Here is a 16,071-nt window from a genome sequence, read left to right as displayed (position 1 = left end):
CACTGCTAAAGCGCATCTTCAACATCGACGTACAAAGTGTGCCTAGCCCTTTTCCGCTGATCGGCATGGCCGGTGATAGCTCCTGCCTTCACAATCTCGGTGCTCCTGGTTTTCAAGATGGTTGATATTGTCGACTGGGCGAGCTCATACTTACTCACGAGGGTGCTCACCTTGAAGCCGCATCGAGAGTCCTGCAAAATATCCATCTTCGTGTCAAGCGACACAGCTTTGCGCTTTGTCGGCGCCATCTTCGAACTGGGTTGTACCGTTGATCGTACGCTGTTTCGGTGGCATCAGCCTGCTATCGCGAGAGAGAGAGAAACGCGGGACGGGCGCCACCGCGCTGCTTTGCTTGTCGCTTTTTTTTTCTTTCTCTCTCTTTCGGAGCGACTGTGGCCGACGCGCATGAAGCAGCTAGCACCATTTTGTGACGTGCTGCACCTACTCAGGTACTCTCCGGCATAGAGTTTTCTACAAAAATTATCTCTGGTACGCCGGCGGGGCGAGACGCGCTGCGCGGTAATGGCAGCAGATACGAACTTACGAAGGTAAACATCACCTCGTCTCAACATCGTTCGTTTCTGGGAACTAAGCAACACAAATGTTATGATTATTTGGCACGGAAAACGCTGTCCAGGCGGCGAAATTTTGATTGTTATATCCGATATGCAGTGAATAACCTATCGTTATAAATGTTTTTTTCCCCATAGACCTAATGCATAAAATTACACTCTCATGTCGACCCATCGTTATAACCGATATATTGTTATATGGTGGTATCATTATAAGTGGACTGCACTGTATGTTGCGGTAGAAAAGCAAAAGGCGATATAGGGCGGCTGCTTGGTCAGGTGCGAGGTCCGGAGCAACCATGGGACGTAATGGGCCGTCGAGGTTCAAGGCATCCTTCAGGTAATCAGGAGGGTCTGTGGACGCATCAGCTGCGAAAGCAGTGACGTGGTCGTTTGTCACTGACCGGAGTGTGGCCACCGATATGCCTTCAGGTGACACTTGCTTCGTCAAGCCAAAATTGATAACGGGGCGACACATCCAATTAGCGGCAAGGCTTATGACGGAGTGTGGCACAGAGATATCGCGCCCAGGAGGACATTACAAATAGGTGCGACGACATAGTCACTATCAGGTACGGTTGCCATTGAGGCCGATTGAGGCCATCACCGAGACCTCTTTTTTTTTTAATGCAGAAGCTCTGCTTGTCACTGAAATGTACTGGCGAATCTCGGTGATGACTGGCTGAAAGAAAGAAAGAAAGAAGAAAGAAATTTGACGTCAAGACACCACTTGGAATCTCTCCTAATCCAAATGACAGATAACACCCTCAACCAGAATGACGGAACCCTCCCCCCCATCTACACGCGCTGCTTACATCATATTTTAAAACCATATAAACATTGTATCGCACGCCCTTGATTTCATTGTGAACAAGGCTCCCGTCAGGGGAGCCGAAACGTCTTTTCTTGTATTCATTCAGTGGTCGGTGTCCTTCTTTTTTACCCTTCTTCTTTACTTGGTTTTTTAACGAACATATTCCTTTGCACCCAGCATTGATTTTAGGCGAAGATGCACTTGTCGATATCACACATGTTATTAGCTTTTTAAGAGAAGCAGGTGGTATTGAAAAACTATAAATGATCCTACCCACAGCTTCATATTATGATACACCTCACCCACCTTCTCATATTTGAGAAGAAAACTGAGGTCTTTAGTTTGTTGGGATCCTCGGAGACCTTGCCCAGACAAGGATCGTCGCTGAGGTGACCCAACTTTTTAAAAGAAATTTTACCTTGTGTTTGGGGAATCGTAGCCTGAGTTGTTTATACGTCATTAAACCCAACATAACACAACACACAAATGCAGCGCTACAGCTGACTCCAGCTTCACTCCAGCCCACAAAGAGGGGGGCTGCAGTTGCTGAAGCACTGCCGAAGGTACAAGGTACACACATGCAATATCTTTGCTCAGCAGAGTATAGTTCTGGACTTAACTGTCTGATTACTGGCAGGATTATATAGTTTTATTTTTGCTTGACAGATATGTTACAGCGATATATAAAATGTTAGACCCTGTGGCATGCACGTTGTATACCACAAATTACTGTGCCAGTTACCAATGGTAACATTAAGAGCCACCCTAACCGTGTTTACGCAGCAACATGGCAGCACCCCATGCAGCCCAGACCACCCGCTTCGATCCCTATTCGCACTCGTTACGGGCTCTCCGCCCTGACGGCACAAATACGTATATGGTAAAATCCATTGTTGCTTGGTTTCATCTCACGCTGTGGACAAAACATTAGGTATGTTTTTTCGTTATTATTGAGATCAGCTGTTTGTGTTTTGATGCTGCTAGGACTACAGAGGCATCACCGAGCAGTCAAAGTGGTTTGATTTCTGTTTAGCAGATGGCACAACAGCATTAGCACTGGTTATGCATTGACTATGTGGAATGCTACGAAGGCCTGATTGCTCCCTGTATCATTAAATTACTAGTGCGCTCTAGTATGGTACATGATGACAGTAGCGAGCAAATGCCAAATAGATGCCGAGCAGACAGTGCAGCTGGTGTGAACATTTACTAGGGCATTCACTCTTATTAAATCTGGCTAAGGAGGCCAGATTGAACTGCTCAGAAAGCTTATCAATGAAGCAAGGCCCCACTGTGGCATTCATGGAAATGCAGCCTTTAGTAGCAACACAAAAACATTTCTTGCATCACTCCACCAACAGTGGAGGATGTATCGAAAGGATGGCAAACAGACAATGTGGCGTGGATGAACACATCTTGAGGTGCATTCAGCCTTCCTGAAATTGGCTAAGGAGCCCTGCTGATTCTCCACTGTCGCATGGAACTTCTGAGATGTAGTGCAAGTATCCACCTGGCGACCGATGCCTTCAGCAGAAATCCTGTAGAGAGAGTCTACATAGAAGCTAATGAGTGTTCGCTCAATCTTTGTAGGTCATACTCCAGTTTTATGTATTTTCTAAAAGTGAACGCTAACTGTAAACATCCCTCTTACATAACCGTAAATAATGTGGCATCTGCAATGCTGTTTAGTAATTGACCAGCAGCTAGAGAACCATTCTCTCTGCACATAAGAAAACTTTGTGGTGAAATGAGTGTTCCAATCGTTCAGCATAGCCTGATAGCCCCAGCAAAGGCATTGCCGTTGTGGCAGTGGTAGCTCATAGAATGTGATACGTTGTCAGAGGGACAACACTAGCACTCCAGTCGATGTACTTGTGCACAGAATTTTACACTGATGCTTCTAAGTTGCATGCTGGCTTGTCTTGTGTAGCAATCGGTCAATCCTTTTTGGAATCCGATGTCCTGCACTCGAAAACAAGTATCTTTAGACCTGAGGCCTATCTATGCACTATTGTCGGCAAGGAAATTAAAACTTCATAAAACAATTATATTTACAGACCCTCTGAGCGTCTTAAAAGCTTTAATGTCGCTGCATAAACTCCGGAACCCTGTACTTAGCGAGCTTTATTCTGTTCTTTGTGCAACGTCTATGACGTGGTTATTTTAAAGTTTTATGGCATGTTTAAAAATTGTCTGTGGCAGGTAGCATATTTCTTGTTCTTGAGGTGGACATTACTGCATGAAAAATCGAAATGCACATTGAACCTATGAACAAAAATTACGAATTAACTTAATAATTAATTACTTTGCAACACATATTGCAATTTACTCATTGTAGCCGGTGAGTTTGCAAGGCATATCCATAGAATGAATTTCCAGAATGACACCATGGTGGAGACATGCCCCACCAAACCTGCCGTAAAAATGCACCGTTGTACTTTCATGACAAAACTCTTTCATGCATCGAAGCACAACGTAACTGGAACACCCATGTATTTTGTCCCACACTTTGTAAAATACCCCGAAACTGGTTGTCATCCTGGAAATTCATTTCAAATGGATACGTCTTTCAAGCTCACTGTCTACAATTCGTAAATTGCAGTATGTGCTGTAAATAAATAATGAAGAGGTTAATTTGTGATTTTTATTTAATTAGTTGAGTATGTGTTTCGATTTCTCGGGCTAGTAATGCCCACCTGTTTGATTAATCCAGCTCAAGGACAAGAATTATGCTGTCGTAGATGACTCTTGAACATTCAATAAACTTAAAAATAATGACCCCGCATGTTGTTATGTGCTGGGAGTCTGAGCATAGGGGCATTGAGGGTAATAGGCTGGCTGACCAAATTGCCACGTCAGTTGCATCGCAAGCTATCAATCCTGCTACTGATCTCGTCTTTCCTACGAAAGAAACTGAGAAGCCACTAGCAATGCTTGTTGGATGCTGAAATGAATAATAACCTTTACGTAATTAAGCCAAAGTTAGGTTCCTGATCCTCCACAACGAAAACACAATGAACTGATATCCTATTCTGTTGACCGGGATAGGACACATGTATGGCACCCACAGTTTTTTTCTGGCTGATAATGAACCTCCAACTTGTGGTAGATGTGGTGAGAGGCTGGTCATCCTCCACGTCCTTCTGGAGTGTTCGAAAGCAGAAGCTGAGAGAATGTTTTCATGTAGCGTACCAGCAGCACATCCCTCTCCATAAGGCAATGGTTCTTGGTGCAGAACCGTTCTTTGACACCAAAGCAGTCCTAGGTTTCTTGAACAATGTGTTACATGTTGTTCGCCCTAGAAATTCATAGCGTGTCGTCTCGTCGGATGATACCGCTATGATAATAGTGTTTTGTATAGTTTGCCTCCAGTCCCTTGTGTTTCAAGGACTCTGTTAAGGCAGTAGTGCTTCTTGCAAATTTTTTCCATTGAGATATTTTAGTGTGTCATATCATTATTATCATAGTACACCTCATTAGTCATTGTCATATTCTTATTACATATACATTTTACGCACTTAAAGCGACTGTTTTTTAAGCCCCTTTAAGCCATGTCACATCTATCTCTCGTAATTCATCACTTCATTGCCAACTCGTCCACAGTGGCTTTGCGCTCCGACCATACTTGGTCCCTCACCACAAAACACCACATATCATCAACACGCATGTACACGGAGAGAGGTACACGCACACGGCTTTAGTGTCTAGAATAAAAGGGACACAGTATAACAACATACAGGTGGAATATGTTGAGTATGAATTATGGTAGCCGACCACCACAAAAATGCCACATATTAAAAGTGACAGTCATTCAATAACATTTGAAGTAGTTTTGTGAAAGCATGGTAAACCATTGCTTATATATTGAAGAAAAGGCAAAAGAAGAAAAGCAATAACTGTGAAGAGGTAAAGCACTATTTTCAAGAACATTGTGGCATTTTCAAGTGTGGCCTAATCTACAAGCTCTAGCATCACTTGACAAGCACTTGTGTATTGTGACGTGCTGTACACAGGAAATGTATGCACATTGCACTTGTATACATAGTTCACTGTACTCCATCATTATTTCCACACTCTCTCTCTCCCTTTTCCCATCTGCATTTCCCCTATGTGGAGTAGCAGGTCAGAGACTAAACACATTCGGCTAACTTCTTTGTCTTTCTTGCATCAAAATTCTCTCTCATAGACAATATGAAAAGAAAAAGGCACACCTCAAGTACAATCATGCCAATAAGGAGCAGGGAAAATCGTCAAATTACAAGGGCAATTTTCAAGGGAATTGTCTTTCTACAATATTGTTGGGAATTGGATTACACTCTAGCTAATAGCACATGGAAAGGATTAAAGGTACAATAAAGAGATAAGTAAGTTGTCCTGTATTAGTAAATTAGCCTTGTACAATACAATAAAAGCCATTCTTACCATCAGAGGAAACTTGCCAAGCCAAAAACAATGCAAGAACTAAAGACGGGTGATGCCATGAAGTAAGTCGACCTCTTCCCATGAAACTAACAATAATAGTTTCGAGTGAATGCTTTATCATTCTAAGCATATTTTGTTTTTCTTAAGTGCCCTTTTAATACCTGTGTGAGTCGCAACAAAATTTATATTCTCTAAGGTGGGTTTTTGTTTTGGTTGACTTTTCTTTAAAAATTATCTTTTTTTTTCCATAAACATTCAGTTCATTTTCTATGAAATGAAAGTGGTGTAGGTATCATACTCTACTACAATTTTTAGCTACACTATTCTTTGAGAGTTCAAGAGAGGATCAACAGTTGTAATCATTATGCATGAATTTTACTGCTTTCCTCTGTGCACTTTCAGACTTTGCAGTATTAAAATTATAGGGTTTTACGTGCCGAAACCACTTTCTGATTATGAGGCACGCCGTAGTGGGGGACTCCTGAAATTTCGACCACCTGAGGTTCTTTAACATGCACCTAAATCTAAGTACACGGGTGTTTTCGCATTTCGCCTCCATCGAAATGCGACCGCCGTGGCCAGGATTCGATCCTGAGACGCCATGCTCAGCAGCCTTACACCATAGCCACTGAGCAACCACAGTGGGTAGGCTTTGCAGTATTATCTGTGGTATAAGGAAACCAACACATAATAGCACATTCGTAAACAGACTAAATGAGTGTTGTTTGGTCTACCAGCTTGGGTTCAATAAATGCAGATTTAAGGCCACATATGAGTGATCAAAGTGAAGTTCTTTGGCATACAATTTTAAATACACTAATGAGCCCTTTTTAATTTGGATATTAGAATGACCTCAAGTGTTCATACTGTTCTACTCTACTACGCATTGTATGTGTGATCTTATAATTGAAAATAAATGGTCTTTTCTTTTGAGTTAACCCTATGGGTGGTGCGAGCCAGATAAACGCCATCTGCCAATTTTCGTACCACTTGTCTATAAGCTCATAGTGAGTTGACCTTTTTTATATAATGCATGCAGTTATCTCCAAACATTCACACAGGTGCATTATTATGTGCTATGTTGTTTATTAAAAGAAAGCAAAGAATGGATGTTAAGACTGCACCTGGTGGCACACCAGGTACAACTTCAGCATAAAGATTGGCCTTAACAGTGAATAAATTGAAGGTGCGTTGATGTGGTCTTTTAATGCGTTTGTAATTTTTTTTACTTTGCCAGTTCCTAAAAAGCCCTGTAGTTTATAAGGTAACTTGTGATGGGAGACGTGGTCACATGCTTTGAAGAGGTCAAGGTATATTTCAATTTATCTACGGTCTGTAAGTGCAAAGTTGTGAATTATTTCTAGTAATTGCACTATAGACAATCTTATTCTGAATCTGTGCTGATTAAAATTAAATATTTGGTTTTGTTAATCAAAAGTTGTGGAGATAGCATAGTGAGATTGGATGATAGTATGAGAACTGCGTTAGTGACTGCCCACTCACTTTTCTCCTTTCTATTGATCTTGTATACCAGTGACAAGTGTTTTAAGCCTATTGCATGCATCTTTTAAGGAAGGCGTTTGGGATTCTGTCGTTGCCACTAAATTTTTTAACATTCGTGTTCAGTAACTTTTTCAAAATTACCGTCTGTGGAAGTACTTATGTCCTCTAATTCACATTATTTACAATAGTTTTGCATTGCATGGAAGATATGATCATACAGTTATATTGTGTAAAAACTGATTTGAAGTATTGATTAAACTTCTCTGCCTTCCGTAATGCATCTGTTGCAGGATTACGTGAGATATTGCCTCACACCTTGTGAAGCAATCTTGCCAGAACTTGTGTGGGGCTGTTTTAATTTTGTTTGAGTGCTTATTTTTGTATTAGGTTGATCATAGTTTGTTGTTTTTATAGCTGAACTGGACTAGTCATGTTGGCTCAGTGGCTATAGCATTCTGCTGCTGAGTGGTCATGCATTAAGTTTCTTGCTGCAGTGGCCACATTCCAATGGGAACAGCATACAAAAATGCTCCTGTAGTTAAATTTCGGGGCAGGTTAGAACCCCAGGTAACAAAAGTTAATACAAAACCCCCTCACTATGGTGTCAGTCATATCTGAATCTTATGTACACACTCATAGTCATGGTTTTTGGTCAAAATGTTGGAACTATTGCTTGTTACACCTCATAGAGCACAACATTACAGAATGTAGTTCATGCATTGAGCACCTGACACCTTGTGTTATGCTAATTTGTAGTTTTATGAAAAAGTATTGCTTCTTGTGAGCATATACTGTTATACATATTGTTTCTGTTGATTTTTCTGGTAATAATCTATGGACAAATATGTAGACTGGCTGACCCTTCTGCAAGTGTACTGATTTTTATATGAACTGTTTGTCTAATAATGTTGGTCATCTTGATAGCATAGGCTGTGCCATTGTGAGTGTAGACATTGCGCTGCTATTTAGATGTACTTACAGTGCAAAAGGGAACTTTTATCAAATGTTTTGTTTGATGTTACTGTAGTACGTTACATGAAATTGCCCTGTGACAGTAGCACCTCTGCTGCATGCATCAGTTAGAATGTAAATAGTGGTAGTATATAAAAACATACAGGAAGGGGGGGGGGGGGGGCTTCCTTCCATGATGTCATTGGAACTCTTTTGCTGACAATATTATTGGCATGCATGGCTTTATGCTAACATTGTGCTAGTGCTAAAGAAGATGCACTGTAGGCATAAGCAACATGACCTTTTTAACTCTTCAGATGGCCATATGTCTCACATTGCACATTGCTTGTTTCATATATGGACATGGTCCTACTGTTCTGACAGCAGCGTCTTTCTCAAAACTTCTGTGCCTCAAGCCAGTGTCAAGCTGCATTCTGGACTGGCACTGGCAAAATGCTCTTTCTTTTGTAGTGTCTCAGAATGTAGACAGTGACAGTGAATTGTACAGTGATACGGGTGATGTAAGTTTAGAAGCAGATGTGTTCAAGGATTCTGATTAGGTTTCTGACATCAAAATTTATTGGGACTAGCCTGTCTACAAACACAAAATGGCCTAACAGCATGTGCTATCAGCAGGGTTCTGGGTTTTGAATTGATCCAATAAGATCCAAAAAATACTCACCAGCAAAAGAATTCACAATTCAGATTTATCCCCAAAACTCCGTATTTCTTGACCCTCAGTTGTGATCTTGTGACCCTGCTGTGACTGTATTCGCAAAAACACAAAAAAGTGTAAGAAGCTGAAGACATTCATCGTAACAGTGAACTTCTCAATTTACCTGCTTATCAAGCTCAGGTTCCTAAAGAAAAATTCAAATGAACTGCTGCCATTGAAGCAGAAGCTGAGTCTTTTTTCTTTTTTTTCATGATGTGTACCATCTGTGTACCATTGTAGACAGGGAAAAGTGCTTTGAAGTCATTAACAGCTTCTGAGACTATACAGTGCTGTTGCAGAAAAGTAGATTTGTTCCGTGCAGCTCAACATATTTCTCAGCTTGCACTACACCAGTGAGCCATTCTGGTATTGCATTAAGATGGTGTACCCAAACATGAAGGTGGAACAGCGAGCAGTATTTCAGGCGTATGAGCAGTTGTTTTCTGCCATTTTGCCACAGGGGCATGACACTACCTTGCAGGCAAAAGAGTTGTCAATATATCAAGTGTATGCTGTTGAAAAAATTATTCAGCCACTAGTTTTCTGGACGATGTGTGCCCGAGGCTAGCCCATCCTTTCATGTACTCTGCTGGATCTACTGGATTTTTCTATATCTAGTGCAAACATTGAAGGGTGTTCCCATTTATTTGCTACATCGATTGGAACGGGCACGTTACAATTATCAATTTCAGCATAGGTAAATACGAATCTGACATTGCATTAAATACAGTAAGTATTGCAGTAAATCGTAATGGCAATAAACCCTTCAGTTATTTTGAATGGCTACTGTAAATAAAAATTCCTGTGGCTACTACTTTTTGCAATTTACATTTTTGGTATATGGTATGACCTGAAACCAAAAGTTGAGTAACACTAAAAAGACAGAAAACTTCTCTGCTTTCATTGCACAGTAAAAGAAAACTCTGATAAGCCCAGATTTTTACACAGAGTAAATTCCAAGGCTACCTTCAGATATTGCCCCAAAGTAAACTAAAAAAATGCAGAACCCTAGCAATCGGCAAGTCATGGACCACACCATCAGGTAACTGAGTAATCAGTAACGTGGAAAGTTGTGAAAGTTGTGCGCTGCTTCACCAGCAAGGTACTATGAACTGAGTAATACTTGTTGGGGGGCTAGTTGGTGCATGTTTCCAGAAGAGGGTTGTCCCGTCTCGCTTGCTGTGTGTTGTCTTTTTCGGCGCTACAATCCTCTTCTGGGAACCACACCATCACTTTCTGAAAACATGTATGGAGCACTTTTTGTCATGCTACATTAAAATAAATCTTGTACAATATGTTCACCAAGCCAAGGGCATTTTAATAAAGGGGAAGCATAGGGAAGTGCCACAAATCAACTATAAGTTGCCTTACACACAGTACTTTCTGTAATGTATGTTGGCCTTCTAAACAACTTCTACACTACATTTCCTGCTTCATAGCAGGGGAGATGTCATTGCCTTATGAAAAAATTTTTTTCCATTGTTGTGGAAGTCTTAAACCATTTGTTTTTGTGCTGATTTCAGGCTGGTGGCTTATTGCATCGGTTGTACTTGCTGTTGAAACATACAAGTCATTTTATCCTGTCATGCTTTTGCTCCCTGCCCTCCTTTACATGCATGAGGTGAGTAAATGGAAGGCATTTGGATTAGTGTATTATCAATAGCATATTAGTCTATTTTTTTTTCCCTTGTCAGAACATCTTTTGCTTAGATTTTCAGTAACTGCAATCTCATTGGACTTAAAGCATGTCAGATGAATAGCAGATTAGTTTAGTTATATGCAGTGATCATAGGTTAGTGAGGTCTAGGATTCACCTCAATTTGAAGAGGAAAAAAGTAAAATTGGTCAAGAAGAAACAAGCCAACCTAGACATAGTAAGGGTTGCTTATACCCTTACCAAAAATGGCGCAGCATGAAGTCAATGAGAAGGAAACTTGGCATAGGACAAACCAAAATGTATGCACTTAAAGATAAGCAGGGTAATATCATCAGCAATCTGGAAGGTATAATAAAAGCAGCGGAAGAATTCTACACTGACCTGTACAGTACACAGAGGAGCCACGATACCATTCGAAGCAGTAATGAACAGGTTAGAGAGACTCCTGTATCTAGCGATGAAGTTAGAAGAGCCTTGAAAGACATGAAACAGGGAAAATCAGCAGGAGAAGATGGAATAACAGTCGATTTAATCAAAGATGGAGGAGACATAATGCTTGAAAAACTGGTGGCTCTCTACACAAAGTGCATCTATCGACTTCAAGGGTCCCAGAAAACTGGACGAACGCCAACATTATAGTAATCCACAAAGACTGAGACATTTAAAGAATTGAAAAATTATAGGCCCATTAGCTTACTTTTAATATTATGTAAAATATTCACCACGATAATCTCCAATAGAATATGAGCAACACTGGACCTTAGTCAACCAAGGGAACAGGCAGGTTTCAGGAAGGGATACTCTACAATGGATCACATCCATGTCATCAATCAGGTAATCGAGAAATCCACAGAGTACATTCAGCCTCTCTACATGGCTTTCATGTACTCGGCAGGCATTCTCAGATTATGAACAGCAGGTTGCCATTATCCCTCAAGAGAAAAGTATATAATAGCTGTGTCTTGCCAGTACTCACCTACGGGGCAGAAACCTGGAGGCTTACGAAAAGGGTTCTACTCAAATTGAGGACGACGCAACGAGCTATGGAAAAAAGAATGATAGGTACAACGTTAAGGGATAAGAAAAGAGCAGATTGGGTGAGGGAACAAACGCGAGTTAATGACATCTTAGTTGAAATCAAGAAAAAGAAATTGGCATAGGCAGGACATGTAATGAGGATGGAAGATAACCGATGGTCATTAAGGGTTACGGACTGGATCCCAAGGGAAGGGAAGCGTAGCAGGGGGCAGCAGAGAGTTCGATGGGCGGATGAGATTAAGAAGTTTGCAGGGACGGCATGGCCACAATTAGTACATGACCGGGGTGGTTGGAGAAGTATGGGAGAGGCCTTTGCCCTGCAGTGGGCGTAACCAGGCTGATGATGATGATGATGATGACATGGCTTTCATAGATTATGAAAAGGCATTTGATTCAGTAGAGGTACCACCAGTCATAGAGGCATTACATAATCAAGGAGTACAGGAGGGTTACGTAAATATCTTGGAAAATATCTACAGACATTCCACAGCTACCTTAATTCGCCACAAGAAAAGTAGAAAGATACCTATAAAGAAAGGGGTCAAACAAGGAGACACAATCTCTCCAATGCTATTCACTGCATGCTTGGAAGAAGTAGTCAAGCTATTAAACTGGGAAGGCTTAGGAGCGATGATCAACGGTAAGTATCTCGGGAACCGGTTTGCAATGACATTGTCCTTTTCAGCAACACTAGGGACAAGCTACAACAAATGATTGGGGACCTTAACAGAGAGAGTGTAAGAGCGGGGTTGAACATGAATATGCAGCAAACAAAGATAATCAATAGCCTGGGAAGGGAACAAGAGTTCAGGATTGCCAGTCAGCCTCTGCAGTGTGAAGAATTATGTTTACTTAGATCAATTACTCACAGGTGACGCTGATCATGAGAAGGAAATTTACAGAATAAAAATGTGTTGGAGCACCTACGGCAGACATTGTCAGATCCTCACTGGAAGCTTATCATTATAGTTAAAATGGAAGGTGTACAATCAGTGTACTCTATCGGCATCAACATATGGCGCAGAAACTTGGGAGACTGACAAAGAAGCTCGGTAACAAGTTAAGGACCGCGCAAACAGTGATGGAATGAAGAAAGTTAGGCGTAACGTTAAGAGGCAGGGAGAGAGAGGTGTGGATCGGGAAGCAAATGGGAATAGCCGACATTCTAATTGACATTAAGAGAAAGAAAGGGAGCTGGGTAGGTCATGTAATGCATAGGTCAGATAACCGGTAGACCATTGGGGTTACAGAGTGGGTGCCAAGAGAAGAGAAGCACTGTCAAGACTGGCAGAAGACTAGGTGGGGTGATGCAATTAAGAAATTCACAGGCGCTAGCTGGAATCGGTTGGCGCAGGACAGGGGTAATTGGAGATTGCAGGGAGAGGCCTTCGTCCTGCAGTGGACATAAAATGGGCTGATGATGATGATGATTATGATGATTAGTCATATGCCTTCCTTTCTTTATATTCTTTTTACTTAATGAGCAGAGAAATGAAAAGGTGTTGGTTTTCTTATTGTGTTTTTGTTGTATGGCCCTTAGGTGAAAAGAAATTCTAGTCATCGAAGAACCAGCCTTGTAGTAGCAGCTGTTGTAACTTTCTTGGTCACCCTGAGTGGCCTCCTGTTTGGATCATATCTGGTTACCAGTTCCTGGCAGTTCCTCTGGTCTACCTACGGATGCATGTAAGACTATTTATAGATAACTTTCTTTGCTTGATCTCTGAATTTCCCTGATTGACAATCTCCATACTATTCTATAGGGGGAACTATGAGTGCCATAATTAAACCTGGCCCATATTCACAAAACTTCTTTTGTGACTGACCATTGCATTGTGATTACTTTGTTGTGCAAATGCTATCAAGAGTAGCATGCCCCAAACATCAGCCATTAAGGAAACATGTTTACGTAAAAGAAAAACGCTGCATATAGGCCCTGGTTTTTTATTTCTGCTAACGTAAGCTGATATAATAGATAAAAAAACATGGAGTGGATGACACACACACTAATATGCAAGCACAAGGCTCCTCTAGGTTGGTTCTAATGCAGCAACGAGCCGCATTAGTTTCATACGTTTTGCAACATCAAATTTTGGTTTGCCTTGTACAGTGCTCTATCATTGTGGTAGCCCAGTGGCTATGACGTTGCAATGATGAGCTCGAAATTGCAGGGTCAATCCTTGCTGTGGCGGCCACATTTCGATGGGGACAAAATGCAAAAAGGCCCGTCTACTTGTTGATAAGTGATGCAATGTGAAACAAAACGTAAAGACAAGAAAGAGACGAAGAAAATAACTTAGTAATTTACAAGGGGCCATTAACCTTGTCATTTACTCTGCAAGAGTGCAATGTAGTAGCTAAGTTGTACATGTATGTTGTCATATTTAACTATTCGCCAAACTTGTACTATTCAGCCATTATGTTCATAGTTTCAAAAGGCAATAGGTTTATATACCTTTACAAAGTAGGTTCAATGGGCAGGTCGCACAATTTTGATATCAATGCAGAAGGAACATTGTTTCTGTTTGTACTGATGCACCTTTTGTCATGAAATTGTTCAGTACAAGCAGTTACACACCTCATGTGCCACATGTAGGAACCCTTCTGCCACTGAAGGCTTCCTAGTGATGAATTCCAATGGTGGCAGATATACAGCATGCAGCACTGTTATTTCCTATTCATGCATGTGACAGAAAATGATTTCTGCAATGGCTGTGTCCAGAGAGGAAAGGTACTGTGTCACAGTGGACATACTATATGCAATGTGACTTATTTGGAATGATCCTGTTTGCAATGCACAAACTGCCCTCTATAGACAAGCGTGACAAAGTCCAGCTGTGATATGCAGCTGACTGTAATACCTTGTTTAATATTTCTTGTAATTGCCCTACACTGACATGTTCGCATTATTTAGTTACTGCAGTCAGCTCGCTAAACCCATGCAACCAAGATATGCAACTGAAATAGCCTACTTAAAATAAACGGCTGCTGTGAACATGTTTTTGACATAAGCTAGTGTACAGAATTGCCAAGCTGGCAAAAAAGTGGCACCTTTCAAGCCATTCATAATGTAAGCATGCCAGTCTTTGCAAAAACATGGTGTCCAAAGCACATATTTTGTGAGTATGTTATTTTTCATATGTTTCAACGTTCCTTGTCTGATTGAGCATTATGTAGCTGGAATTGGCTACTTGGTATGATGGAGAAGGAAAATAAAATGAATTATTACAGAATACAGCCCCAGGCTTTAAAAAACAGAGAATAATGATCAGCCCACAATACGTACTGCTTACTTGACAGTACAATTGAGTCTAATTTTCATTTCATGATAAGAACAAAAGTAACTTGTAACATTACCTAAAAATTTAATTAACTGGTGTTGAATTAGTGGTAGGCTCTGCAGAATCTCTTGTAGCCCAGGTGTTGCTTCCAGGCATCAAATCCCATCAATTATTAGCATAGTGAAACCTCACTACTCAAATTAGGGGGTAGAACTGGCTGTATGCAAGTGTGTCAGGCTGTAGGGTGCTAAGGTGAAAAAAAAAAAAAAATACTGCATAGCCCTTTGTAGGTCATTCACGAAGGGCAGTAGTGAATTCTTAGGTTAGTGGGTTGCAACATATTTCTACCAGAAATTCTTGTTTTGGGCTTGCATAAATTGTTCAGATATTACAGCATTATATGGGCATTAATTGTAAATGCACAGAAGGCCCCTTTAAATTTTTTTGCGCATGTTACAGTGGGATTTCCATTTAAAAAAAAAAAGCAAGAAATAGTTGTATCTTGGAAAATGCAATCCGAATCATCTCATTTAAATGGGATATTTTCAGTGTTCTTTATCGTGAGTGGTCAGGCTCGGAAATAGTCTTCTTTTTGACATATCAATAGGGTTTCATGTAGTGCTGCAATTGTCTTTCATTGAAGTTCTAGTCAGCAGCATTACAGCTTTTAGCATGATTTTGCTTGCTAAAACTTCAGGTACTTATTTGCAGATGTGCTGTGCCTGACCTGACACCTAACATTGGTGTGTTTTGGTACTTCTTCACTGAAGTTTTTGAACATTTTCGGGTATTCTTTCTCTGGATCTTCCAACTGAATGCCTTTGTTTATATGGTTCCACTGGGCATTCGTCTAAGGTAAGTCTCTATAGTATGCATATTTGCATGTTGCCTAGTGAGTGCTTCCTTTTACTACACTTGATTTCCCTTAGAAGACCAGTGACACCAAATGTTTTATTTTTTTTGCGTTTATGACTAGCTGTGGACCTTGTAATGAAGAATAGAATCTAACATACCACAACTGTACAAGTAGTTCTGAAGGTCGGCTTCTGAAGTACCCCGCACCTCCACCAGAATGTTACGCGAGGAAAGAGACAGACGAAAGAGGCTATTTATAGGCTATT

General features: G+C 40.8%; 1 protein-coding gene across 1 annotated transcript in view; it reads left to right on the top strand.

Moving 5' to 3' along the window:
- The window catches only part of PIG-U (phosphatidylinositol glycan anchor biosynthesis class U), a 62,387-nt gene that overhangs the window by 30,103 nt on the left and 16,213 nt on the right, over nt 1-16,071 (top strand). Inside the window, exons 7-9 of the mRNA XM_065439600.2 lie at nt 10,501-10,598; nt 13,213-13,355; nt 15,662-15,805. Coding sequence (XP_065295672.1) covers nt 10,501-10,598; nt 13,213-13,355; nt 15,662-15,805 — 385 coding nt within the window. The remainder of the gene's footprint in view (nt 1-10,500; nt 10,599-13,212; nt 13,356-15,661; nt 15,806-16,071) is intronic.

The sequence above is a fragment of the Dermacentor albipictus genome, chromosome 1, assembly GCF_038994185.2.
Source record: "Dermacentor albipictus isolate Rhodes 1998 colony chromosome 1, USDA_Dalb.pri_finalv2, whole genome shotgun sequence".
NCBI lineage: Eukaryota > Metazoa > Arthropoda > Arachnida > Ixodida > Ixodidae > Dermacentor > Dermacentor albipictus.
The sequence above is the reverse complement of the archived record's forward strand: the minus strand, read 5'-3'. Positions and strand labels throughout refer to the sequence as shown.